The sequence below is a fragment of the Aplidium turbinatum genome, chromosome 9 (assembly GCF_918807975.1).
Source record: "Aplidium turbinatum chromosome 9, kaAplTurb1.1, whole genome shotgun sequence".
Classification (NCBI taxonomy): Eukaryota; Metazoa; Chordata; class Ascidiacea; order Aplousobranchia; family Polyclinidae; genus Aplidium; species Aplidium turbinatum.
Genome location: NC_137480.1, coordinates 21,140,831 through 21,168,571, shown reverse-complemented (window position 1 = coordinate 21,168,571; position 27,741 = coordinate 21,140,831). Strand labels below are relative to the sequence as shown.

General features: G+C 38.5%; 1 protein-coding gene across 1 annotated transcript; it reads left to right on the top strand.

Moving 5' to 3' along the window:
- The first annotated feature begins 438 nt into the window (after positions 1 to 438).
- LOC145777057 (transcriptional coactivator YAP1-A-like) lies at positions 439 to 27,327 on the top strand. The gene is made up of 8 exons (XM_082588335.1): positions 439 to 1,055; positions 2,650 to 2,804; positions 7,972 to 8,125; positions 8,880 to 8,997; positions 22,220 to 22,284; positions 22,677 to 22,802; positions 23,108 to 23,276; positions 24,525 to 27,327. The coding sequence occupies exons 1-8, from the start codon at positions 528 to 530 to the stop codon at positions 24,851 to 24,853; spliced, it is 1,644 nt and encodes a 547-aa protein (XP_082444461.1). The 5' UTR covers positions 439 to 527; the 3' UTR covers positions 24,854 to 27,327.
- The last annotated feature ends 414 nt before the right edge of the window (positions 27,328 to 27,741 follow it).

The window sequence follows — 27,741 nt, the reverse complement described above, 5'->3', positions numbered from 1 at the left end:
TGATCATGTTGCTGCAGTATTTTTTAGGTTAGCTATTTAGTCTTTTGCTGCTTCCTGTTTGTTGTGGTATCTAGATTGCTATGGTGCTATTTTATTCGTATTGTTTATACCGGTAGCCTATATATTTATACCATGCTATTCTCATAACAGACGACATAAAAGTTTTTTCTCTCACAGCATGGAATATTTACAGTAGATCTTCCTACACCATCCTCTCTTTTTTAGTCTCTTCTGTTTGTTTTGTCACTTATCTGCTGTACATTGAATTGAAGAGGTTTAGAGTGCAACAGCCTATGTAGTGGCAACCTTTTAGTTTACTTGTATAGCAAGGCCTGTGATGACAGTATTTTAGCATTATCTTAATTGACAGGGAGTATCCTAAAGGACCACGTATTTTTATAGTACAATATTTAAAATTTGTTTCTGCTTACAGACACAGGCAGTTTTCCGTGCCTAGGTGACAGTTTATTTGCTTGATCTATTTAACAAACTGTTGTCTTTTTTAAAGAACGTAACCAGAATTCAACATGGATGTTGATGGAAATAATCCGTCAACTCAAACAACAATAACACAACGGCCTAGCGGCAATAACCAGGTCATTCATGTTCGACAAGACTCTGCATCTGAGCTGGAAGCGCTGTTTAATACTGTGATGAATCCAAACTTCAAAAGTAAATCTCTTCCTATGAAGGCTAGAAACTTGCCAAAATCATTTTTTGTTCAGCCAGACAGACCACGACAGGCACCACATTTTCATCATGGTCATTCGCAATCCATGGGTGTTTTAGGTGGTGATTCAACGTCAACTCAGATCAATCATTCTCGGAGCTCTAGTTCTGATTCAAACGCTTCCCATCCATCTCCTGCTGGAATCACTTCAAACACAAATAACAACAATGGCGTTTCAGTTTCATCTCCCGGTATGGCTCACGGGAGCCCATTAAATGGAAACATCAACCAAAAACCAGGATATAGTTTATCCCCAGCACAGAGACGAGCTGTTGCTTACGGCCAACATGCCAATGCAAGAAACCAAAATCTTCAAATTCCCCAGGTATTGCCAATAAACCATTCACTTAAAACTACTAATTTTGATTATCAACAAGTTTATTAAATGTGATATTCTTTTATAATACAAATAGCACACTAGTGTATCATGGGAAAAGTGGTTAGAAATTGCTGAAGTAGGCATAAAACATCAAATCATGTTGCATTAAAATTTTATTACTCAACAGGATTATGGCTCTTAATTACGTTTGTTTTATATATATCGTCAACTTACATTTCTGGTTCAACAGCTGTTTTTTCTATTCAATATGCTTTGATGTTTGAAAAATATTTTTTTGCCTTGATGATGGCAAATAGTTTTTTGGTGTCATCAAATTTTTGTCTGACAAATATCGTAGGCAAATGAGAAAAAAAATAACTGGTATTGCAAGCACAGTAGCAGGCCTCGAAATTCACGGCGGACACCGCGGACATGTCCGCCGTCACAGCATGTGATGTCCGCGGGAAGTACCACCTAGATCGTTCATATTTGTCCGCCGAGAAATAACACAGGAACTAGCGACACAAATCGTCATTGCATAGCACGAACAATTTTTGCGAGAATATAATTTCCCGCGCATTCTAGCACGCATCTAGAAAATGTTAATATTGTATCGTATCCCTTAGCTTCCATTCAAGCACAAAAACTTTCAATTTTTATGTTGCTTCGATTGATGACATTGAATCAGCGTAACATAGGTGAATTCTTCACCAAGAATCGATGGGAGTACGGTACTTTTACACTATTCACGCGCAACTTAGTTCAAGTCTTACGTCAGAATGTCTGGCTTTGATCTCCGAGTAATATTGATAAGGCAAGGTTGGTTACAAAATTTGTTAAGCTTTGGTATTAAAGTAAGAAAGAAAAGACCCAGGGAAAATTCACTTTCGCTCACATGACGCGCAAAAATAAACTTAAAGAATAAAGCCGAGTGAAACTTTGCACAGCAGAAAATAGTAGTGTTAGTGTAGAAGTTTTCCGACTCGTGCCCAAAGCAAATTGTGACGCAAGAAGCCACACGACCTCGTTTGGTGGAAGTTAATCAGTTATGCGGCGTATCAAGCAGCTACAGGGCGCTTTGACTCTTCCAGCGCACGTCGTTGGTCTGATGAAAGCCTTTCAGAGTGACTTCACTGCAATTTTAACAAGCCTTCTAAACCGTAGCTATAGTTTTCAAATGGTGAAGAATTATCAAGATAAAGGGATTAAGCATGACGATCGACTCTAAAACTGGTGTGTCCGCCGTGAGATTTAATTTGTTCGCCGAGATAGCTGCTCAGACCGGACACGTTTGTCCGCCGTCAACAAAAACGAATTTCGAGCCCTGCAGTAGTGCTTTTTCATCTTACATGATAAATTACATCATCAATAAAGTGAAAATAAAATAGAATACAGTACCGGTACTACCAAAGAAAATCATAAACTTAATAACCATATAGCTGATGAGTACTGGTAACCAAGTCTTGAACTAACTCCATAAGCTTCCAAACATTCAAGTGACATAACGCTGTAACATTCAGCCAACACAACAATTTTGTCCTTTTTATTTTTTACTTTGCTATGGTCATGGTTTGTGTATTAACTGCATTGATTGTGTTAGGTTGCTCATAATCGCTCAAAGTCATCGCCTGCAAGTTTGCAGCTTCTTGACATTGCAAGCCTTCAAGTAAAAGCTTCGGATATACCTCCAGATATGCCGTTACCAACAGGATGGGCAGTTGCTAAGACACCAGACGGCCAACAATACTTCATGAAGTAAGTTTTTTTATTACCTGCGGCCACTGGCCAGCCATGGTTCAAATAATAATTAGGTATACGCCTGTTTGATAAATGTTTTTTTTTTAGTTAAGGTGGTGCATCTGTTTGATTATTGTCGTCATATGTATCACAGCCAATGCTACCTATGATGAACTAAATGCTGAGCTCTTAAATTTTGCCAGCACTTCTATTGTTTCAAGAGGGTTCTTGGTTGTCTAAATAGTTTATTATGTTAAAAATTTGATAAAAATATAATTTGCTGTCTGCCGCAGGCTCAGCCGCCAAGGTAGCAACCCACTGGGCAGAAATCTTTGTAGTCTTATTTTCTAATGGGAAGTATGATACATTTAAGTTGTTTTATGTTGAAAATATGCTTCAGAAGTATGTATTTACCAGCTAATTGTCTTCTTGTTCATCTATAAGTTCAACATTTTATCTATTTCCATCTGGTTTCAAATTTGTCTCTATTTGCTGTGCAACAAATGAGCTATTAGTTGAATGATTGATTTAACGTGGACATAGTAGTAATACAGGAAGTTGTACTTGCAAAGTATTTGATTAACAATGTTTAAGTACCTGTTTTTACATAGTGACACAAAGTGGCTCATTTTGTAGTTGAATAATGAATAGTAGTAAAAAAAAAACAATATTCAGCAGAAAGAACAGTTTTTTTTTTATTATATATATACTTTGTATGTATAAAAGAAGGTGGTGAGATGGCGCAGAAGATAAGGTGCTCACCATTATCACGTTTTTATAAATAAAGATTATCATGTGCCACCCATAAATTTTGTTGGAAAATATTTAATGATGACTATTGTTTCCTTATTTGGAAGTTTGTTTTTGCCCAGCGAAAAATACATCCTAGTTCTTTCAGTTTTGTGTTCATCAATCCATTTTGCTTGCCAGGCTTGGATAATTTTGTTTATGGTAGATTGTGTCTGTGTGAAAATTTCAAAATTTAACTCTCTCAGTTTTCTGCAAAAATTAAGTGGTTCTACTTGTGTATAAACTTTCATTAACCTTTTTTCGTTTTAGTCCATTACCCTAGCCAGAAAATTATACCTTTTTAAATCGGTTCAACGTCCGCAGATGTTTAATCGATGTATAAAAGATCTGGTTTTCTTGCCGGGACACTGCTGGTTTAGAGTTTTGACAAGTTAAATTTCACATTGAGTGAACGTTTTGAGATTGCATACTTGACATCACACTGAGAACGATTCAGACCACCATTACTCATTGTTATACATTCATTCAATGTCTTCTGATGTCGAAGTCATTGCGAAAAAGGACTGATTTTACCAGACTGGGAAACAATAGCTTAGCGCAGATCAAATAACCAGTTTGTAATTTTCGCTTGGCTGGTTTGCCAATGTATATGAAAGCTAGCTATTACGCTTTCGTAAGTTGGTGTAAACAAGTGTATGGTGACGAAATAACTCCTTGTTGTTTGTGAGAAGACTATTTTAAAACATCTTTTGCCGCTTAAATGTATTTGTTTGCCGTTCCACCTGCTTTGACAAGTAGTCTGTTGTTGGCTATTATTGACGTAACATAAGTGCACAAAAGTCCCATCTATAAAAGGGTCTGCTACTATTCGGTGAGTCCGATTCGGTGAGTTCCTAACCTCTAACCCCAAACCCCTAACCCTAAAACGGCAATGATAATTAGGCTACGGCACCCGATAATTAAAAAAAAATTGAAAAAATCCCCCGTTAAATGATCGGACTCACCGAAACGGGCCATTCCGTCTATAAAAACCTTTTTTTATCTCTTTTATAATTGTCAGCAGTGCTTTCTAATCAAAAATGCTTTGTCTGATAATTCGTCATGCATTTAAGTAAATGCTGGATTTCATTTGTTATTGTCAAAAAAAAAGTGGTGGTACCATCAACCCATCATGTGAAGTTTTCTGCTAGTTTATTCATTCCTTATGACTCAAACAGATAATTGGATTTCTAATTACAAAAGTAAAAATAACCAATAACCGTGTTATTAAATATTTCCATACATTTATTCTTGCAATACCGTACGCACTTTGTAACAAAAAACTATGAAGATAAGTCATCGGAAGTTTTTCTATCGTCTTCCAGCAAAATGATTGATGAGACAGAAACAGCTGATGACCCACACTTAGCATTTTCTTTAGAATCATCTGTACTTCAACCAAGATCGCTCAATTGTCTGTGTTGAGCAAGTCACATAGTATGTTACCACAGTTTGAGGCGGGTCACGCGGTAGGCTTCATGCTGGGCCTGGGTGGGCATAATAATTATGGCGCGACACGTACACCAAGCCTTAAAGCAACCGGCGGCCATGGCCGCTAAGTAGTGCTTAAATGACCGCCGGTGCTACCTCCTCAGTCGGCCAAGTTTGGCCGCCGGTTTCTTCTAGCCAATTATTTAATTTCGCATTAGAATGATCGTGGATTAAATGTCGAAAATATGTAGTATCAAAGAGTGACGCAGAATTAGGTCAGCGCCTCATAATCACCATTATTGTATTGCGCGGGAACATTTGCTATTGTAGGCCTATATATTGTAAATGGAATACATCCAGCTGCGATCACCAGCGCTGTAAGTCTTGTTTGCAATTCCCGACGTTTATTTTAACAAAGTGTTAATCCAAAGTGATAATTTACATAGGCTGGCAATGTTGTTGTTTTTATATCGATTCAATGTTGTCGGACATTGAATCGTTGTTAAAAAGGAGAACTAGGTTAGTTGAAATCGGAAGGGAAAACACGTGTCTTCATAGTTGAGAAATGTTCCGGCTGTGGGTTAGTGACTTCACACCTTCAATGGTGACATCATAACTGTTTTTTTGTTTTTTTCGGTCATTTATCGGTCATTGACCGATTTTTTAGCAAAATGTCCGAAAAAAATGCAGTCAATTCGGTCAAAATGTCCGAAAAAATATATAGTCAATTCGGTGCAATAAAAAGATGGCTGCGGCCGGGTGTTGCAAGGTTGAGTTTCGCTGATGAACGTTGAAGAAACGTTTGTCTGTTCTAACTTTTCTCAGATAAAACACGACAACGTTTCTCAGCGAAATTTAATGTTGTAGCTAGTCAGGAAGTGCAAATTTTGGTTTGTATCAGCTATACTTTAAAGCAGGGCTTCCCAAAGTGGGGGTCGCGACCCCTTGAGGGGTCGCGTAGCGTAATGAACTTCGGGGGTCGCAGAAAGTATACAAATTTTACACAAAGCACTGCATATTAACACTTACAGTATGTGCAAGATGCTGTGAAAGTTATTAACTTTATTAAGAGTCGTGCACTCAATAGGCTACCCGTATTTTGTAAGATTATATGGTGAAATATGGAATAGGAGTTTAAAACCCTCTTTGCTGCATTGTAAACGTGGATTTCAAAACTAAAGCCAACGCTTTAAAAAGTTATTAGTGTTAAAAAATTAAGTCGTGATTTTTCCAACGAAAAAAAGTTTAAACTTTGTCTGCCGTTTTTGTAAAGACGTTTTTGGAAAGGCTTTTCAAATCATGCTACTTGTCAGGTTTGCTTGAAAAAAAGGGAACGAATTTAATTTGTCCTTCCAAGAAGAAAACATCTATGTTTTCACATTGAAATCTAAAGTTGGAGCGTTCATCAAAAAATTAAACATCTAGAAACAAAAAATTGAAAATGATTCATTTGAAATATTTTCATTTATTGAAAAGTTTTTGACTGACAATGGCGTGGAATCAAGCGTTATTAAGCCTCTGGTTATCGACACTTGTCAAGACTGTTGAAAGAGTTTAAAAAGTAGTTTCTTCTAGAATTGGACAATACCAATTTAGATTGGATCTAAAATTCATTTGCAATGCAAAAGCAAAGTACCGAGCACCTCTCTTTCACATCTCAGGAAAAATTTGCAGATCTATCTTTTGACTCTAAGTTGTGGCTTGAATTTTCTGGAAAAAAGTTTTACACTTTTTGGCTTAGCCGAACGTTAGAGCGGAATATTCACCATTATATGGCTTAGCAGTAACCGCACTCCTGCGGTTTGTCTCCACGCATATGTGCGTGTCAGTGTTTTCAACGTTGATAAACTACCGTTCCAGCGTAAGTAACATTGAAACCGGCTATTGACAAACATCGAGCGACGGCTGGACCTGCTTTGTGGCAGAGAGCAGTCGCACTCATCCCACTGAATAAATATGTTTACTTTTTGGTTTTGTTTGCAGCAGGCTACAAGTAGTAAAGTAGTAGGCTTCGAGTACGGATTGCTTGTTTTTAGTTTTCGTTTAAATTAAACCTTTCAATAAAGATCAACTAACACCAACATACACCAACATATACCTAATACACAAAGCAAACAACAGAGAATCCTGGAAACTTTTCATACACGAGGCAGTCAATGCTTGGAATCAAGTGCGACAATAAAAGAAGAAGAAGAAAGATCACAAACGTTAATTTTGCATAGTTTATCCTTTCAACCGTAAAGGGTCGCGGAAAATTTTAGGAGATTAAAAGGGGTCGCGACCAAAAAAGTTTGGGAAGCCCTGCTTTAAAGGACTATTTTCATCAGAAAAAATGACCGAAATAAATAAAAAATAACCGAAATTTTTCAAGTCATTTCAGACAAATGACCGAAAAGTCTCAGCAAAAAAAACCCAGCAACATAACGGAATAAATGGTCACTGGTCAGGTTTTATGAAAGGCGGTTTAATGCAGTTGAAACAATCTTCTGAGCTGCGAGTAGTTGCAACAATGTAGTGTCGTCAGATGGTCCTGCAATACCGGATTACAATCCCGATAAAGCAGTTATTGCGTGGTACAACGATTCTATAGCAGGACGTCGCCCAGACTTCAACAACGCTAAGTGATCATTGTAACACTGTTGCAAGTTTAATTCTATTTACTTGTCCTATCGTTTTATATTTTGGCCTCCAAGCGCGCAGATTTGTCTGCCGAGAAGGAGCTCTCGGTGGGCCACGATGGCTGCCGGAAAAAAAAACACGAGTTTTAAGGCCTGGTACACAATTAAAGGTTCCCGGGTGGACCTTACGTAACGTTATTGTTCATTCACTTGTTCGCATGTAGGTTGTAGGCCTGTAGGGATATCGTGTAACCGTTATCAAGCAGCAAAATCTGTCATTTTTACATTGATTTAACGTCTGCAGACGAATTTTGCTATCTCATAAACTGTCTCGTTATGAATTACAGTCACAACGACAGAAGCACCACATGGGAGGACCCGAGGATAGAAGTTATCAAGCAACAACGGCAGAGCCAACTCGCGACTATGCAGAGTCAATCCCTGGTACAGAATCCATCAAGCCAATCATCGCCCATGCAAAACAACAATCCACAGAATGAGGTCGGTGTCAGAGCCTTAACCGGCAGAAAGGGTCATTTTTGCATAGATTCATCGTCAACAGGTTATGAATCAAATCAATGTAGAAAGAAACATCTTTGCATAGCTGGACGTAGGAATCATTGATAATTTTATTGCCTTATCGCAAGTTTTTTTGTTCTGCAATGATATTAACAATTTTTCGTAATTTCTAATTTTCAAAGAGATGGATCGTGTTATAATAACAGATTCACGTGATGCTTCTTATAATTGAGTTGAGTGCCTGCCGCACTTTCAACTTGCCATGTTGAGTTTCAGCGATCCTTGCATGTTTTTTGGTGTTTTGACTATTAACAATGGTGCAAATGTCTTACGGACGACTTCATTTACAATAAATCACAAAGAATGAGTACTAAGTCTTTGCCATGCTATTGTCCTGATATTAAAATTGGTAGCAGACTATTTGTTCCTTTGTTATAAACGTTTCGTTGTATTGGTTGCAAATTTGTGACCAGCTTTCACCTAATACCAGAATTTTCATGTCTTACCTGTTTTTTCAATTTGCTTCGATTGTAGTTTTTTTATGAACAGAATTCGAATTTGTCAGCTCTGTGCAGAACAACACCCGTGCCAGGACGTTTAAACACTCAGTGTATATAATCAATAATCATATTGTTACTTCAGATTATTTTACTGCGGTGAATAAAATTGCAATAATTTAAGACCAATGGAACCGATTGCGGTTACCCCAGCTAAATCTTTTTCCGTAACTTTTCAGTTGCCAATGGATGCTCTCCCAATGGGCTGGGAGCAAGCATCCACTCCCCAAGGAGAAGTCTACTTCATCAACCATCAAACGCGTTCCACAAGTTGGGTGGATCCCAGGTTACAACAGAGTGAGTCTCTTTTTCTATTCAACCAACAACGTCGCCAGACGTTGGAGCGATGGAAAACTTGGAACTTTTTCTTCCTACCTTTTGTTGATGTCCGACATTTCCCCAAACAGCAAAGCAACCATTTTTTTTACATTGATTTGTTATATTATAGGGGGTCATTGTGCCACACTGGCATGCTCGATCATTAGATTTACATTGAAAGATAGTGAACTAGAAGGGGTAGACCATTTATTTCAGTTAAAGACACTCTTTACATGGGAAACATGTCACCCTCGGATCGGTCGGCAGCAAATCAGCTCTTTTTACATTAATCCAGCATCTTCAGACGTTGAATCAATGTAAAAGTGAACTGGTTTTCTGGCTGGGCACATTGCTGCCGTTTGCTCGCGGGGCTGCAAAGCCAACTCTTGGTGTGGGCTGTAGAATGGACACTCAAAAGTTAACTTGCCTTTGTTTGTAAAACAATATGTTTTCACATCAATGTAACGTTATCACTTTAGCGTAGCATATAAAGCAACACCGGAAACAAGTTTGATGTTTTTTTGTTGTTTCATTGTTTAATCTGTTTTTATAACTTTCATTGTTTTGCCAGCCAACTTTCGCATCAGGCTTCTGTTGTAGAAAATCGGTTAGAGCTCAGCTTTTGTGTCACTGACACTTCAATGAGAAAGAAAACAAAAGAACTGGAACTTGTTGTTTTCATGTTGTGCTTCTTTCTAGCCAGCAAATCAGTGCTTTTTTACATCTTTGCAACGTCTGCAGACGTTGAATCAAAATAAAATTGACCGATTTGCTACCTGGGGTAAACGCGGGCCTAAAAATCATTCTTAAATTTTGACTGTGCTGCCGAATGTGGAGTAATTGCAGAAGAAATTGTTTGGTTTTCTGAATGTCGATGTGATTCTGATTGTGTTTGGTTTCATTCGCTCATAGTGTGGTTGAAGCAGTTGACGGCTTGACGCGCTGGTTTAGTCTGGTCTGTGCCTGGGGCGTATTAATAAATGCAACTCATTGCAAGTTAAATGTGTGAAAGAAATATCCATGGTTTTGTTGACATGTCCAACAACAAATGACAGTTTACTTTTCTCTGAAATCAGCACTCACCACAGTTCGTTTTACAATTTTGATCTCTTAAGTTGCTATGGCTTTGTATTGTCTACTGATGTTTTCATTTTTTTGGTTATAAATAAGGGTAAAGCAAAGAAGCAAAATAATAATAAATAAAGTGTTTCAGCTAAAGTCTCAGTTACTTACATATATTATGTACAATAGTTTAATTCTTTTTTTGTTTTTCATTCAACTTTCCTTCGGTCAATGTTGTTTTTTGCAATGGCCTTTGTCACCGCCGATTTGACTATCCTCTCAAACTCGACATCATGATGTATAATTTTGTTTTCGTGGCTATAATTTGGTTTAATTCTGTGACTGCACGCTGTCAATCATATTAGTCCTCAAACTATAATAGATCTGTCTCGACACATCAACTAAACTATGATTATGCGAGCGTGCATTGCATAAGGGGATATAACGCATCCACAGGCCTTCACTTTGCCCATTTACATCATTCTGGTGACGTTTAAATCGATAGAAAAAAATCTATTCCTAAGGATGTACTCTAAACTGGTAGATTCATCCTCTGTGTTCGCTTTACTGGTTTATCCCACCAGCTCCATCAATCGGTAGTTCCGGCTTGTTGCTCCATTCAGGGGCGTAGTCAGAGAGGGCAAAGAGGGAAATTGCCCCCCCCAAAATATTTTAAATAAACATTTTACAATCTGTTACAGCGTTATTTGACAGAGATTTCCTGTTGATTTAGGCTAAAAGTACCCTCAAACTGCAAACTTTTGACCCCTCGGCCCCCTTCAAGTCCTCCTCTGTTGGCGACTAGTTGCCTGGCTCACTGGCATGTGCGATATTTATTTATTTTCCCATCCCCCGAAATTTTGTGCTGACTACGCCCCTGGCTCTATCTGTCCACAGCGTTTGTGGGACGAACAGCACGGATAGAGTTCCTCAAATTTTCAAAGAAACGTTTTGCAACTGATTGCAGTTACTCTCTACCCAGACCTATGTTAATTTTATTTAGATGACAAAGCGCACGCATCCAAACCATTCTGTTTTATTTAAGTCAAGATCAAACATCCTGACCTCGTATTTTTTATGCAGCTACTGTGGTTTTAATGTGCAGTAATAATAAAATGCATTGCTACAATACAAAGTTTGCTTTTTTCACTGATAGCCTTACATCCCACGCAGTGCTCAGTGTTGACTAAATAATACTTAGATTTATTGATTTACAAATATATCATTGTCGCCGAATTGTTGTTTTAAAGACCTTGTGTGGCATGTTAGCACACAGTTTGGCTGGTACATTTTACGATAACACGATTTCCACATTTCTCCATCAGCACCGCATTGCACGCTAAGTTGAAGTGGAAATTTTGTGGAAAATTTTTTCATTTTTCGCAATGTTTACCGTAAAATTTCGTTGTTGGACATTTTCATTTTGAAATGCCACAACTTTATTGTACGGCTTTGTGATATGGTTGGGAAGGTATTTATTGCTACAGCACTGTTGTTGCAAAAGTAAAACAACTGCAAGAAAGACGATTTCTCGAGCGTTTTTTTTTTTTTTATGAATCTAAACACTTTTGAAGCATTTTGTCACCTTACCATATGTGGTGCAATGTAGATACATTGCTCGCGTCAGTCTTCACTATAGCTTTGGGTCACCGATTCTATCTTTTATTCATCAAATTGTCACAAACCAAGCAAAAAGTCAGTCATCCATTTGCAGCCTTGCTTAGCTACCAAATCTGTTTTTATTTTTGCGTGGCTGTTCTATCATATTGTGCATTTGTGCCAACGTTTTATTCGTTTGCAGACTTTTAATTGATGTAAAATGTACTGGTTTTGTTAACTATTGGGGTATTGTCTGGCGCGGTCCAGGCAAGAGTTCGTTTTTGATTCCCTTCTTGCGTCTACTTTCACTCAGTGGAGCCTCAGACATAAGTTGAGTTTGGCTCAATTAGGAGCAACCAGTGTCAGCATTTTTCATTCATAAATGTCCAAAACAATGGTGCCTGGTTGTTTTCAAGCTTGGCAAAGGTCAGTTAGTTTCTTATCAACTGAAACTGCCGTTTTTCATTCATACAACGTCGCCAGACATTCAACCGATGTAAAATTGTCAAAGTTTTTGTTAGCTAGAGCAAGCCAAAGAACTCTTTAAGAGTCTTCTTTTCAAGTGCTACTGTGTGTATTTAACTCTCGCCAGATTTGTTTTGATGAAGCTTCAGATTTCGTATGTTACTAGGCAGCAAATCAGTCTTGTTTTTATATTGATTCAACGACTGCAGACGTTAAATCAAAGTACAAAGATGTGATTTGTTGTCTAAGTTTTCCAAGCGTTTTCTTTGACACGGCCTGTGAGTGAGTTTACCCAGACAGCAAAATTTTCTTTCTGGGTATTGGTAGCTATCATGTTTTTCTACCTTTAAAAGTGTCTCATATTGTGATCGCCGTTAGCTTGTTTGCAAGTAGCTTATTTGGCTGCACTTCATGCCTTGAAGAATGGCACCTTTCTTGTATACAGTGCACGGCTTAGTCAGTTTTTCAATGGATTGTTCTTTTTCTTAGCTCAAGCACAGCCAGTAAAAAGTGGCTCCGTATCAATGACTAGCGACGTTAAAACGATGTAAAAGCGGAAACTTCGACCGGCTAACTTCGACCGGCTGAAAGTTGTCTGGTCAACCAGCTTCATCCGGGATGGTGAAAAACAAACTGATTTACAAAACCATCAAACATAAGTGACAGCATCCCCGACAGCAAAATTGGTCACTTTTAAATGATGGATTTTGCTGTCTGGGTGACGCTGACCGAGAAACTTCACACCAATCAAATTGGGGCTGATTTCTGGGCTGAGGTTGGATTGATTTTGTGAGGCCGACGTGGCTGTCCACTTCCTAGCAAAGTCGACTGTTGAAATAATACACAGTACACACCCAACCCTGATAAACAACTCCTGATTTAAAACTGGCTCAGTCCAACCGAAGATCTGGAAAGGATTTGCCTGGTAAACAGGCCCATTCTGTATTTGTCCTCTTTGCTTGATAAATATTCGGTTGTTCTTGATATTTTTAAGTATCGGGTTCAATTCCTGGTAAGGATGTTTCTTTTTTAACGAAATAAACAAATCCTTCATGCAATTCTTCATACCCTCCCTTAGCTTAAGGAAACATTTATTGGACGTTATTTCTTAGAAACAGAAGTGCAGATAGAAAACGACAGCCAAGCAGCAAGTTAATCGCTGCTGCTCAAGCCAACAAACAAGTTCACAAAACGCGCAAACGCAAATTTTGGCGGAAAGGTTTTACAACTTTCAGTTGATCCAACGTCATACAATCGGTCGCAAGTCGTGATATTTGCACACGCGTTCTGGTCGCTGTCGTTACGAGTGTCTGGGCGGAAACCGACGTCACTTGCGCACTGGCTGCAGGTCGTGCTCGCACTGCCCACCGCGCATCGACGCCCGATCATCCCTAATATGGAGGTCTCACCGATGAGGCGAAGCTTGTTGCTGGGGGCTAGTTTCTTGTCACAAATTGCAGGTTTTTTATTCCATAACGCTAAATCTCTTCGTTTTGCGTCTAGAGAGTATGTTTTGTTATGACTGAGGATTTCATGCAAATACTTTTCAAAACTTTTTTGCGTAACATTTTTTTGCAATTAAATTGACGTTATTGTTCAATAAACGTAAAAAAAGGATTAATTTGCTGGCTTCGCTGTACCCGTAAAAACATGGCCGTTCTAAATCCTTTGTTGTTGACTGAGGTATCTAATCCTTGTTGTAGATGCAACTGGTAAACGTGTCATTTAAATATTGTATTGCGTGTCAGTTGCGGACATTTAAAAGCAAGCTATTGTGGCGCTTTCGTATCGGCGATCATAAAACAAAATCTTTTCTCATTGGGTTTTTATTTGTGTCATTTTTACCAGTCATCTTTGTTTCTAGACAGCAAAATCCATCATTTTACATGATTTAACGTTTGCAGACGTTGAATCAATGTAAAAAGAACAAATTTTGCTGTATGGGATTGTTCCCTGCTAGCAAAGTTATCGTTTTGACACCTGTTGACGTTGAAACAATGCAAAAAAGATAGTACTTTCGCTACCAAGGACCGTCAACTTGTGCTGGGAGAGGACGTGCTTTAAACGAAACTTTTAAAAATAACCTTGATGAATATCCGAAGGACTGTCACATTTGCTTCTCATCCGCTTATTCAAGTATAATAATCAGCATCTAAGATTCTAAGTGAAGTCTTGACTCCATGAAAACATTTGCATCAGTGTTTACAGTTTTTGTGAAAATTGTAGTTGTACAATAATTCAATCATTAGTGTGCATCACAGAAAGAATTTAGTTTTCTTCCAGCCAGTGTGTGTCGTTGGGGACTTGGCGTATTGCAATGTGGCATTTTGAATGCAGTGCAATAGTTGGCCAAAAACTTTGTCATGCTCGGCGTTTGGTCCACGGATACCCCGCTCTGAGACAGAAGACTTGTTTAGATTGGAATGGTGCTTGATCTATTGACTCGGTGTTGGGTTTCTGCTGATGTTGAGTGCTTTCCTGACGTCATCTCCTTCCACGCCACTTCAGAAAGAAAACTTGCGACAATCGGTTTTGTGGGAGAATTAACGAAGCACTATTTTCCAACTTGTAAAAACCGATTCACTACTGAAAGACCCCAAAAGAAGCCATTGTATTCTATAGCAGTTAGAGTTAAGCAAACGGGTGGCCAAAGCTCAGTATCAGGTCCCTGCCGTATCGGACTTTCAATCAATGTAACACGGTGGGAAATTTCTGTAAACGAATTGTCTAACTCGACGTTCGCACTTAAAAGTTACGTTTTAAGCTTTATATAGTATGCATTTGCTTGTGACCGTGTGAATGCATGCACTGCACACTAAAGTCAATTTTGTCATTTTGCAAAGCTGCACCTGTTTTGTCTATCGTCTAAACCAGCCCTCACTGCCGTGCCGTGGTGTGGTTGCTGTGGTGTTTGTAATGGGTAAAACTGTGAAAGACAACTGACTAGATGTTTGAAGACAGTTTGATTGCTAAACAACGAAGTTTCGTCCGTCTACAATATTGTTAATTTGCTTCCGACAGAAATCCGTTATTTTTGCGTTGATTCAACGTGGCACGTTAATAGATTCTGCTGTCTGGCTTGTGATCTACTCCCCATCCAGTGAACGCTGCAGAATTATCGCTGAGTACGAATTGACGTCGGGAAAGAAGGGAGCGCTATTTGTAGTTCACTTACCTTCTTAAGTTTGGACTTTTTCCCCCAGTAGTAAAATCCGTCATTTTTGCATTAATTCAACGTCAACGTCTACAGACGTTGAATCAATGTAAAAATGGCGGATTTTGCTGTTTGGCTTCTAGCAAGTGGACATGAGCCAACTGTTGCACATGAATGTCATGATAGAATAGAGCGCTGTCGGTCACTCAACTCTAGAAAAGCCATCTCTGGCTAGAGAGTGGTCGAATTGGAGAAGATACTAACAACATCAAGAACTCACATCAAGCGTTATATGGTATCATGGCGTGTCTATCATAATTCGCATGCGCAAGGGTACCAAGAAATTTCTTTGAAGTAAACCACAACAAATGATCTCCCATCTGACACTATAAACAGCAAACAGTTGAGTTTAGTTCTGATATGTGCTTTAACATTGCAACTGTTGCAAAACGCTTCAGGAAGGTCTGGAGTAGGGGTGCAGTATCAGGAGCTATTCCTGTAGAACACATTCTGTCTGTGCTGTACTAGAACAGCGAGGTCAATAAACTTGCTCAGTTTTTTGGTAATTTCGGCATCTACAGTATGTAATAATGTAAAAACAATGTCTTACTTGTAATTGCACCCACACTCGACTTCTTGGTAACCATTCACTTAATCCGACATTATTCGTGTTCGATTGGTGTCATGTGAAGGAAGATTCACATCACTCATTTTATTGCTAAAGTATCCCAGACAGCAAATCAATCATATTCTACATTGATTCAACGTCTGCATTGATTTAACGTCTGCTGACTGCAGAGGTTCCATTGTGTGGTTCAAACTTTGTTGATGTTGACAAACTGCAAAGGATTATCTTGCTGGCTGTGCTTGATACTGCAGGCAGAACTCATCTAAATCGGTACTTTTACATTGATTCAACGTCTGTGGACGTTGAGAAAGTAAAACCAACCGATTTCATTGGGTTGAATGCGATTAGTGTACAATCTCACGAAAACAGGATAGAAAAACTTTCTCATGTGTGCTCGCCTTTTACACTCACATGAACTTTTGTATACTAGTTTCTCTTTTGAATTTAGTCACCAAATCTTCATCCTATTTTCCCGCTTTACTGACGTTTCTTTCACCTGCACAAGACGAATCTATTGCAGCAGAACGGTCGCGCATCCATCCAGACAACAAAATCCGTCATGACGTTGAATCAATGTAAAAACGACGGTTGTTGTTGAATGGGAATTACATCCCGCAATAAGAATCTTAAACGTCAAACTGAGGTATCCAATGGCGATGTTTACATTTATGATGTAAACTTTGTATTCTTCACAAGACATAAACTGAAGGCAGTGTGTTACTTTTGCTTTTCGCTATAGGCAATCCATCCGTGCCTATGACAGTATAGAAGGGCGTCCACCTAATTTATTTTTAGAAACGCAAACTAGGTTTTTAGCTTTTTGTGTGTTACAGGTTTCACTGACTTAGTAAATTGTTTCATCAAGGACATATCATTGTCTCTTTTCTCTACAGCCACTGTATCTATATTATCATAACAACCGTTTAGAATCCCTTACAATAGGGTTACAGGGTCGAACATGTAAATTATATTTTGCCTGCCATGTTTTAGTTCAAAAAATGCATCAGCAGATATTGTATGTAATGAACAAAGCAACATGTTTAAACCTTGTATTCTACACCTGCAGCATTATCAGCAAGTGTATTCAACATTTTAAGATCATTTACATACGTCTAATTAATGTAAAACAACACATGACCGATGTGTGTTTTTTAATTTCTGTCACCCTCGGGCATTGCGCCATGACAGCTTCTGATGTTATACATAGAATTTATTGTAGGATGTTTGCTTAATGCTATATTAAAAATTGTGGTTTTGATTCCGAAAATGTAATGAATCATCAATAATCTTATGTGTCCGTTTCGGCGAGGCTGCAAGACCTTATGTCGGCCATTGTAAATATCATGTGTAAAAACAATAAATTTTTGCAGATTATCCTTGATATTTGTAGCAAACTATCACACAGTAGGGAAAGAAACAGTTTATAATTTCGGTTCATTCAATATTTGTCGTTATAAGAGGTTAAGTTTATGAGTGAATCTTCAGTGTGGCGTCTGCAAATGATTGCAGAGTGCTGACTTACTTTAGAAATATTGTGAGTTCTGACCCTGCTGTCTGTTCCCTGTCTCTTTGTGAGGTCTGTAAATCAACAGCTTTGGTTGTTACGTCAAGCGTGTCGTTGGTTACGGTTCAATGACTTTTTAAGAGAAGCTCTGTCAAAAGTTTTTTGTTTCACACTTCAGAAGCTACACACCTCTCGGTCACACCAGCTTGGAGTAAATGACGTTTACACACATTGAATCAATGTACAAAATTGTTTTTTGCCGACAGTGTCATGATTATTTTTGTGGCCAAATTAACGCACAACGATGGCAATAATACGACTACGGAGTACTTTTGTATGTTTTTGACATTTCATGGCAGCTTACCTGTAACACAACTGAACATACCGTCTATTCACATTTACATAATCGAATCATCCATCTCTATTGTGTTTTTCCATTTGCCAGCACATCTTTGGGCTCTTTGATTAGTTAGTCAGTACATGTATTTTTGATTGCTACATGTATCAAAAGTACATGTATTTTTGATACATGTATTTTTGATTACGTAATTTTGTTTCCATTGTTGTACAATGGCTACAGTGTGCTTCTGACGATTTAAAAAATCAAAAAAGGTTGTTTAAAATGTTCAGCGTTTTAAATCTTCAGTAGTGTGTCTTGGCCATGACATTAGGCAAAATAACTGGCCTCATTGGGAATGGTGTAACTTCGTCATGTTAAATGTAACCGGCTTAGTGGTCGAAGTGTTTGTCTTTGATGCGATAGGTATGAGTTCGATATAGCATCAGATCATCCCAAAGACTTGTTAAATTTAAAGTTATCACTGATTGACTGCAAGCTGTAAAACTATTACTAAATGAAGTTGAAAATAAAAGTGGCACCTGCTTGGCACTCGTCGAAGGAATTAATTCAACATCATTATGTACTCTGCTGCGTCTTTATGCCAGATCTCTCGCCCTGGCCTGCTCCCTAGTCCCTATCAGTCTCTATCGCATCACCAGCTGCTTGTTATCTTGTCTGGGATTTCATTTGAGCCACTTAAATTTGATTTAAAGGAGTGTGTTTTGCTTCCTTGTGAACTTGCTTTAATCTGTCTGCTTCCCAGATCAAGTTTTGTTCAATAAAATATCAGGGCTGTGGAAGTCGGGCGAAAAATACGCGACATGACTCCTCGATTTGTAGCTGGCAGTCTCCGGCTTCAATGTTGCCAGATTTTTTTTAAGTTTTGTCCTTTTTAATGTTTTTAAATTTAATTTCAATTGTGATCGGAATTGAAACGGTGACTTTCACAAAACTGACAAGAACAAACGCTTCTATTTTCTGGCAAAGTTTTAGATCACAACATGGAGACCAAGAAACAATGTCTGAAAAAATATTGTAAAAAAACTATTGCCCATCGTTTTGTATCAAGTTGGAGTTGGTCTTTTTTAAGGCAGCCACTTAATTAAACAAGACAATTCCCTGTAGGACCCGGTGACACCGCCAACCAATTAGAACATATTTCAGTGACTACGGTTCAATCGTGACCCTTCTATCATTCAGCCAGAGAGTTAATTCTACTTTGAACTTTGTTTGGTAATTACAGAAGAAAAAAAGAGTTATGGTTTAGGTGGAAATCGAACACGTGTCATCGAAATGACTACCACTGCCCTAACCCTTTACGCCAAGCTGTGGACGGCGAAGCGTTGACTTGTTTTACTTTATATCAGAAATATTTTCTCTATTTTTCCTGCAACTTCTGATTGGTTGAAACGCTGTTCCTATAACTTTTGATTGGTTTGATGTTAATTTGGTTTTTCAAAACTTTTTAAATTTAAGTGCCTACATTTCTTTTAACGACTCCGACTCCGGACACGCCAAAATCCCTCTAACTCCACAGCCTTGTTAAATGTACAGCCATGCCTCGCTGATTTGACTGACGTTGTTTAACCGAATAATTTTGTTTAGCGATGGTTTCTCATTTGTTATCGGGATTAAAAGTTAGTTAACTCAGACGGCAAAACGTTTCTAGCTTTGTATAGTTGTTACAAGCGTGTCAAAATTCTGCTTACCGCAATAGAAGGAAGTGCCCAAGTTAGCAAATCAGTCTTTTTCACTTCGATTCAATACATGCAGACCTGTTAAATCAATATAAAATAAAGAATGACTTTCCAGCTAGGAAGAAGTTGGCTGCAACAGACTTTTACCAGCAGCGGGAATCACGTTGCCTGAATTCCAGTTAACAGGATTTGACTATTGTGAAGAAAGAGGCGTTCTTCCCGGCTATCAGCACAAGGCTGAGCACTCACTAGTACAGCGAGCAGTTGCGATTCGCTAACCATAACGGTATAGCTTCCACGCTAGCCATTCAGACCATCCAATCAACAATATGTTTCTCGGCAGCCGATTTGTAGCAAGAATTGACAGCGATAGACACGTGTTTCGCCCATGAGGCTGGGCTCATCAGTATCGCACCGTGTTCTAGCCACAAATTTATTCGACCACCGCTTTACCAGTCAGTTTAACTCTTATATTTGACTGACTGCGTTGTTGCTTGTTTTTGTGGAAATTGTAACTTTTTTTGTCGAAGTCGCTGTATTTGTGGCTATGGACAAATTGGACAATTGCGATCATCTTTAGGGCCTACCACAGCATGCACCACTTTTACCAACCAGCTAATGAGTTATTTTTCTACGTTGATTTTACGTCTCTAACCGTTGGTTGATTTGCTGGCTGGAAATGTGCCCTCAATGCGGTTGACAGCCAACCTTGCAGCTAGACGAAGAAACGATGCAAAAAGGCAGCCTTTATTAACTGGACAGATGTTCTTGTTCTTGTTACTTTTAAAATGTTGTGCTGATTATACTGTGTTTCCTTAGGTCACCATCATAGGAGCAAGTTTGCTTCATTTTGTTTATGAAATGGTCTTAGTCATGCCTATGCTTTGATGTTGTGTTGACCTTGCTTTCTAATTGGGAAACTTTTGAGAGTTGCTGGCGCCAGATCTGGATTGAGTCCACTTGAGTTAGCAAAATTCGTTTTTTTTGCGTTGATTCAACGTCTGTACGCGTTAAATCGATGTAAACAAGACGACATTTACTGGCTGGGAGCTTTTTCCGTATCTTCATGGTTTGTTTCCCTTAACAACTATCACAAGGCCAAACATTGTGCCCCTACATCTGCACCAGACAGCAAATCAATTGTTTTTTGCTATGATTCAACGTCATTAAGACCACGACCTCAACGAGTCCTGTTTTCAACGGCTGTAGACGTTGAACCAATATAAAAAACGGTTGATTTGCTATCTGAGAAGTTACCTTGTTTCACAATGAAAATGTAGCGTTTGTTAGATAATGTCCGTTGATCTATCTCTATGTCAACCACAAAATGCACCTATAAGCAAATCAACGGCTAATTTGAATACTGAAAATTTTGGGTGTTCATCAGGACAATTATCATTTCTAGAACTAGTTGCAACGTTCAGCTGATGAAATTGAAAGTAAAAGCAACAATAAACAGGTTGGTTTATTGCTTCACTGACGTTTCGCGCACCATGACAATGCGCATCCTCAGAGAGAATAACATACAAAAGAAAATTTTACAAAGTTTTATACTGCAGTGCGATTGAAGGCAACAAAAATAAAACACGCAATATTTTAAAGATTGGCCAATGATGTGTGACCGGTTACTTTCCACGTTAAATTACGTAAAAACTTCAAACAATAAACATAAATTCGAAGCAGTGAAGACCAACATGGCTAATTTACCGTCTGGGGATGCACTGACTATCAGGTGGTTGTGCAGCCTTAGATTTGTCATCTTTCATGTGATCAGCTTCATTAGTTGCTTTAATACAATGTTACGTTGAATTGCCTCAAACAAGCTTTCAGTGTGTGATGCTGCGGCATGATAATTGCTGTCTTGTCTTGATAAGCTCAAGTCACCGATGACGTGAGTGCCTATTCAGCGCTTGCCGTAAACAAACATTCACTATGCTACCATGACTGTGAACCTGAAGCTTTTATTTTTGCTGTACTAACGTTGGTTTGCATCTAAGCAACGCAGAAGGGTGTAATTCTTATGTTCCAGTTGTTTGCGATTCTGGAAAGAAAATGGACCTTGCATAAAAATAGCTCCGAGCTATTTTTTCGACTGAACTAAAAGTTTTACAAAAACGTTTTGCTCAATCAACTAACAACCAAGTTCTCAGTCCGCAATTAAGTCATTTTTACGTTAGTTTAACGTCTACAACTGTTGAATGCATGTAAAAAAGGACCTGCTGAAGTCGTGGTCTCGCTGGGAGTGGCATTTGTAGCTTATTGTCAAATTTACCGCTCAATGTTTATGCGAATTTTGCTTAAGATGTCCACTTCTCAGACAACAAAATCTGTCATTTTTACATTGATTCAACGTGTGCAGACGTTGAATCAATGTAAAAATGACAGATTTTGCTGTCTGGGATTTGCATATTTAATGAGCGGTGTTCAATTTCTAGGTAAACAACAATTCTATGGATATTACCCTGACGCATATCACGATACCGTTTATTGAGTTTGGCTACTGCTTTGTATTTGGGTTGTTCAGAATAAATGCTTCGAAAGTGTTTCGAAGCGATTTTTTTTTCATTTAATTGCAGTGCCATTTCGAGCTGTGTTTTAGGAAGTGAAATTTCGTTTTGCCAAATTCATTTCCAACTCACTATCACAGCATTTTTTTGATTTATCAATTTTGTGATTTCACTTTTGTATAGACAATTATTTATAGCGTGACTTCTGAAGCCTGCTTGACCCAAAGCTTTCTTTGCATGATCAGATGTCCAAGCCAACAACAACACCAACCAGTCCAACAACACCCAGCTACAACAACAATTGATGAAAGTAAGTCTTCACTTCCTTTCTCGGTTTCCATTTATATTTATCATTGATTGTCAAGCATCAAATTACGTAGCAATGGAGCACGATTTCATCGGAAGTGTGTTTGGTTGTGTAAAAAAATGACAAGCGTTCGCGAGGTTCTCGGTTCGACTCCCACAGAAAACGAGCATGGCAGGCAGGACATTCGTCAGAATCGTGGTGCGTTAAAACATCGTGGTGCGTTAAACACCGTTCTGTGGTGAAGAACCACACTTCTGTAGAGTTCAGTTTGTTCTGACGGCCAGCTTCTGAAGAGAATCGGACGGTAAGTGTTGCAGCTTCAAGCCATACCTTTTTCTCGCTATCTTCAAACAGGTTTGTTATTGTTCTCACTTTACGTCTTCTTTCCTCAACAGGTGAATCACATGGACATTGCCGCATCTGGAGGCCAAGGAAGGGGCTCCGTTGCTCCCCAGCAGCAAGGAATGCTCAAGTACTTCGCTCAAGAGAAGGAAATGATGCGAAGGCAACTTCTTAAACAGGTTAGGCTTGTTACCCACTCGGCAAAACCAATATTTTTGACATTGATCCAACGTCTGCTGACTTGAAAGCTTTAAACGCAAAAAAGACTGATTTTTAACCGACAAAGGGTTATAATCGTAACAATATCCGTCATTTTTACATTGCAATTGATTGAGTTTCGCTGTTACCAGCATGATCATTACATTAATTCAACGTCTGCAGACGGAGTTTGATTTCTGGGAACCTTGTTGCGTGCAGATGGTTTTCTCTGTTATTCACAACCAGAAAAAAGTTAAATTCACCTCCTTTTGATCAAATCATTTAGCAACTTTCTACCGGAGGATTAGATCCGTTCCTTGGAGGCAACAACCACAACTTCCACCAACGAAACGCGAGTCTGGATAGTGGAGTTGGGATGGGCGCAGGAGGAGGAGGATTCAATCACACCCGGACACCGGAGGATTATCTTGGCAGCGTAGAAGAGATGGACACAGGTGGATGGCTCAGTGCATTGTCCCACGTAGAACGTCTAGCTTAAGACATTTCTTTGACATTGTATTACCGTGAGGTTCAAAATATTGTTTTTACAGCATTAATTTCACATCAAAAGAATAATTGTCGCGTAACATCAAAACCGTGCAGACTTAAAGTGTCATTTTGGGTGCATCAAAATAGACACAGTCTTATGTTACTCTGCAACAGGCAGTTGGACCACTATATGACCCTAAAATGCCCACATGGTGATTTAGAGCACTAAAAAGGGCCATTTCTGCCTGATCGGGTTTTCAGACACTGTTAGATGTTTGTTAATGGCACCACAACTCTCAAACTTGATTTGGTAGAAGAAAAGTTTTCAAGTATTGCAAATGATCATGTTGTAGACTAACATATTGATTGGTTTGGGTGTCAGAAGCATTCAAAAATTAAAAAAACACCTTTATGGGGCAAAATATTAGGATTTTGGTGACCCACCTAATACCCAAACATAAGTAATGCTGTTTTTTATTGTTTAATTGTGTATTATTGTTTATAATGAGCTAGCGTAGCAAATTTTAGTTATAGGGCTCTTAAAATGGCAAAAATTGCTATACGGCCACCCCCACAAGTCAAAAATGAGGGTGGTACTCAAAATTTAAATGCCCGCCATGGACAAACCCTTTGAGATATTGATCTAAAACTCTTTCATTTGGTAACCTAAGGTATAGTATGACAATGTTTCAGCAAAATCCGAGGGGTATCGTGGTATTCAAGATATTTTCATATTGGCTGTTTTCATGTGGAATGACCCTATTTTTTGTTTTTTCAAGCTCGATGTGGACCCGGTAGAGTTCATCCAAATTTGGTAATATTTTACACAACTGATTTTCTCTAGGGATACTACAGCTTTAATATACAGGGTGGGCCAAAAGAAGGCTTGGGAACAGTTATAAAAAGTAGGGTTTGGGTCTAAAAGTAAATTTATTGTTTTTATGTGGGTACTTTTAAATGTCAAGAATGCTCGTTATATCTTACACAGAAACTGTTTAATCTCATGAAGTGTACCGCAGGTCAATTTACAGCATACAAAAAAAGTTTAATAACTGTAAGCCTACTTTTTGCCCACCCTGTATATAATGCATTGAGAAATTTTTTTCATGACGGAGGTTGATTCGCCCTAGTGTCCATTGCTGCTTTCTCAACACTTTCAAATTTTGTTATGTTGTTTTCAGAAGATTTTTTGACGTTAAAATTTTTTATTCCAGGTGAGGCAAGTCGTCGACTTCAGGGCCCCAAACCTTCCCACATGATTTCCGGGGTGAGTCATCAGCAAACTTCCCACGGACCTCGCTATCCCGACTTTTTAGACACTCTACCGGCATCTAGTGTAGACTTTTCTATTGCAAACAATGGGAGTGGGGTAACCCAGCAACAGGCGGCCCCCCAAACCTGCCCCACATCATCTGGAACCCCCCTGAACGGGACCGATCTGGTGCCGTCCTTATCAGACACCCTTTCCCCAGACTTTGATGTGGAAAGCATGTTGAACCACGTGAAAGCCGAAAACGCCGACAACAGCATGATCTGGTTGTGACCGGTCTTTTCCTGTTCAAAATCTTCAGGACTTTTTGTAGATTTTTTGTCTTTTCACTCTTGCTTATCGACGATGGTGCTTACATATGATGAAATAACTAATCAGTGGATGAAATCACATCAACTGAAGGTTATTTAATGTTAGTTTTAAGTTGAAATATTGTTCAATATTTTTGAGTGTTTTGTTTTGTGGAAACGGATTTCATGATTTGTACCAACCTAAAAAGATTTGACTATCCATGGTTGCAAAATGCCGCTCGCCGAGTTTTTTTTTTGTATTTACGTTTATGGACCTGAAATTGTACACGAAGTACCCAGACAGCAAAATCCTTCCTTTTGACTACATCTCGTGCATATTCCTGATGCCTTACACTTCCATTGTAATCGGCACGTTTCCCTCTATGGAGATTTCGTGGTGTGATTATGTTCGTGATCTTCAATTCGCTGTCAGAGTGGCATCGAATTAAGCTATACCGTACATCAGTGACCTCTCAATCGCGGCCCACTTCCCTGGGCACAGATCATTGATTTTTCTTTGAAGATTTTATTTTTTAATCAAGTGATGTTCTAATGTATAATTTTTTCAATTGTGTCACTCACTAGTTGTGTCATCAGTCAACGTGCGCTTCCTCCATGGCCTTTAAAACACTCAGTTTTCATTTACTTGTGAAATACGTTCATTTATTTGCCTTGTGCTGATGTGGTTGATGAAATCTTTGAATACCAGTAGGCAATTGCCTTTTTCTCATTGAAGATTTTCATAGATTGATTTCATGATTTCATGATTCATGATTTCATGATTAAATTCATTTCATCTACCCTTGAAGTTGTTAACATACAGCAAAGCAACCGTTTTTTTTTACATTCAGACGTTAAATCAATGTAAAAGACGATTGATTTCCTGTTTGGAGCGATGCTACGGAGGTTTTTGTATGTGTTGATCGTATGGAAGTATTTTCTGGTAGCATTTTCTTCTGTTACCTCGCTTGCCTTTGTTCTAAGCATATATCGTTACCCAGTTAGCAAAATCTATACTTTTTACGTTGATTCAACATCGGTAGACGTTGAATTAATGCAAAAAAGACGAACATTTCTAGCTGATGTAATCAATTGCCCAGCCATTAAATCTATTTCTTTTTACGTTGAATCAATGCAAAAAGGACGAATTTTTCTAGCTGGTTTGGCCAATTGCCCAACCCCTAAATCAGTCCTTTTTGTATTCATTGAACTTGTGTGAACTTATTTACTGGCTCTATTGATATCGCTACAATTCGAAATATGTTCATCTTTGGATTGTAATTACAGCACAATGTGTAACTTTTATATGCAGCTTTATTGTTGGAAGATTTTTTATATCGAACCCATGTTAAAGTTTTGGTTTTGTCGTGACCCAGACAGCAAAATCCGTCATTTTTACATTGATTCAACGTCTGCAAACGTTGAATCAATGTAAAAATGACGGATTTTTCTTTCTGGGGAGCACTTGTCATTGGAGTGGAGAAAACTGACTGCTGATGTTTCTTCGCTAATCAACCAATGGTGCTTTGTTTTCAACCCAGCTAAAAGTGTCGCAAACTTTTCAGAATGAACTTTTCATATTCTGAATGGAGCTCCTTGAACGTGGCCCTGATGGCACAGGCTTTGAGCTAACTAAGCTCAACACAAACACCGTAGTTTCCATTTTCGATGCTTCTGTGATGCACTACAATAGTTAAGTTACCCTTTTCTCTATATATTGGTTCTTGCATTGTTCGGTAACTTTACCTTTGAACTGTCTTCGAACTAAAGTAAGTTGATTGGAACTTAGAAAATAATTCTGCCTTTTCTATGGAAAATTTTAGGAACCGATTATGTACAGTACTGGGGTTCGGATTATCATTGCGGCCACGTTCAGCTGGTGTGTGGTGATTTTACCCGGTTCTATGCCTTTTTAAACGTGTCAAATTTACCCAGGCCAAGTTATTTCGAATATAATTGCCTAAAGGTCTGTTGAAGGATCCCAGTACAGGTACGTTCAATTATTCTCCATGCAATTTTGTACTTTTCCTCTCTCAGTTGGTCAGTGAAGGTTTTGTATATACTCCTTTCCCAGCCAGGAAAATTCCTCTTTTTCACATTATTTTAACGTCTGAAAACGTTGAATCAATGTAAAAAAAGACAGATTTTGCTGTCCGGGTTGTAGTCACCGCGACGCTTTCATTCCAGACAGCAAATCAGCCGTCTGCAGACGTTGAATCAATGTAAAAAACGGCTGATTTCCTGTCTAGGGATATTTCCCTTATGACGCAAGTGCCATTTTGTGCTGTACCTTTCAACGTGACGTTTGTAAAATAAAAGATCACCTTAGCGGTCACAAGGTGGCGTATCTGAGTCTCAATGCGAAGAACAAAGCTTGGGATCAATCTTTTTAGATAAATTTGTATTTTTTTGCCATAAAAATTGTGATCTTTCTCAACATGGAAAGTCGTCAACTGCCGAGCAATAAATAACAAAACACATTGCAATAAAATAACGTGTTTTAAACATAACATCTACGTTATAATTTTTTTTTAAGTTTTGAGTTACATCAACTAAAACTAAGAACTAGGCTATGTGTTTCATCATAGACTGGAACAGATTTAAAACACTACGAGTATTATTTCCCAGCATTTAAGTCAAATTAACTCGAAACTTAGTGTCACAAATAAAAGCGTTTATACCACCACTGGGCGGTAGTCAGTAATTCTGTTTTGAAAAGTCATAGAAGAAAGCGACACGGAAAGAGTTACATAATCGAAACTAAATTCCCCAGACAACAACACCCGACGTTTTTACATTGATTTAACGTCTGCAGGCGTTGAATCAATGTAAAAATGTCGGGTGTTGTTGTCTGGGTCCTGTATTCTTTTG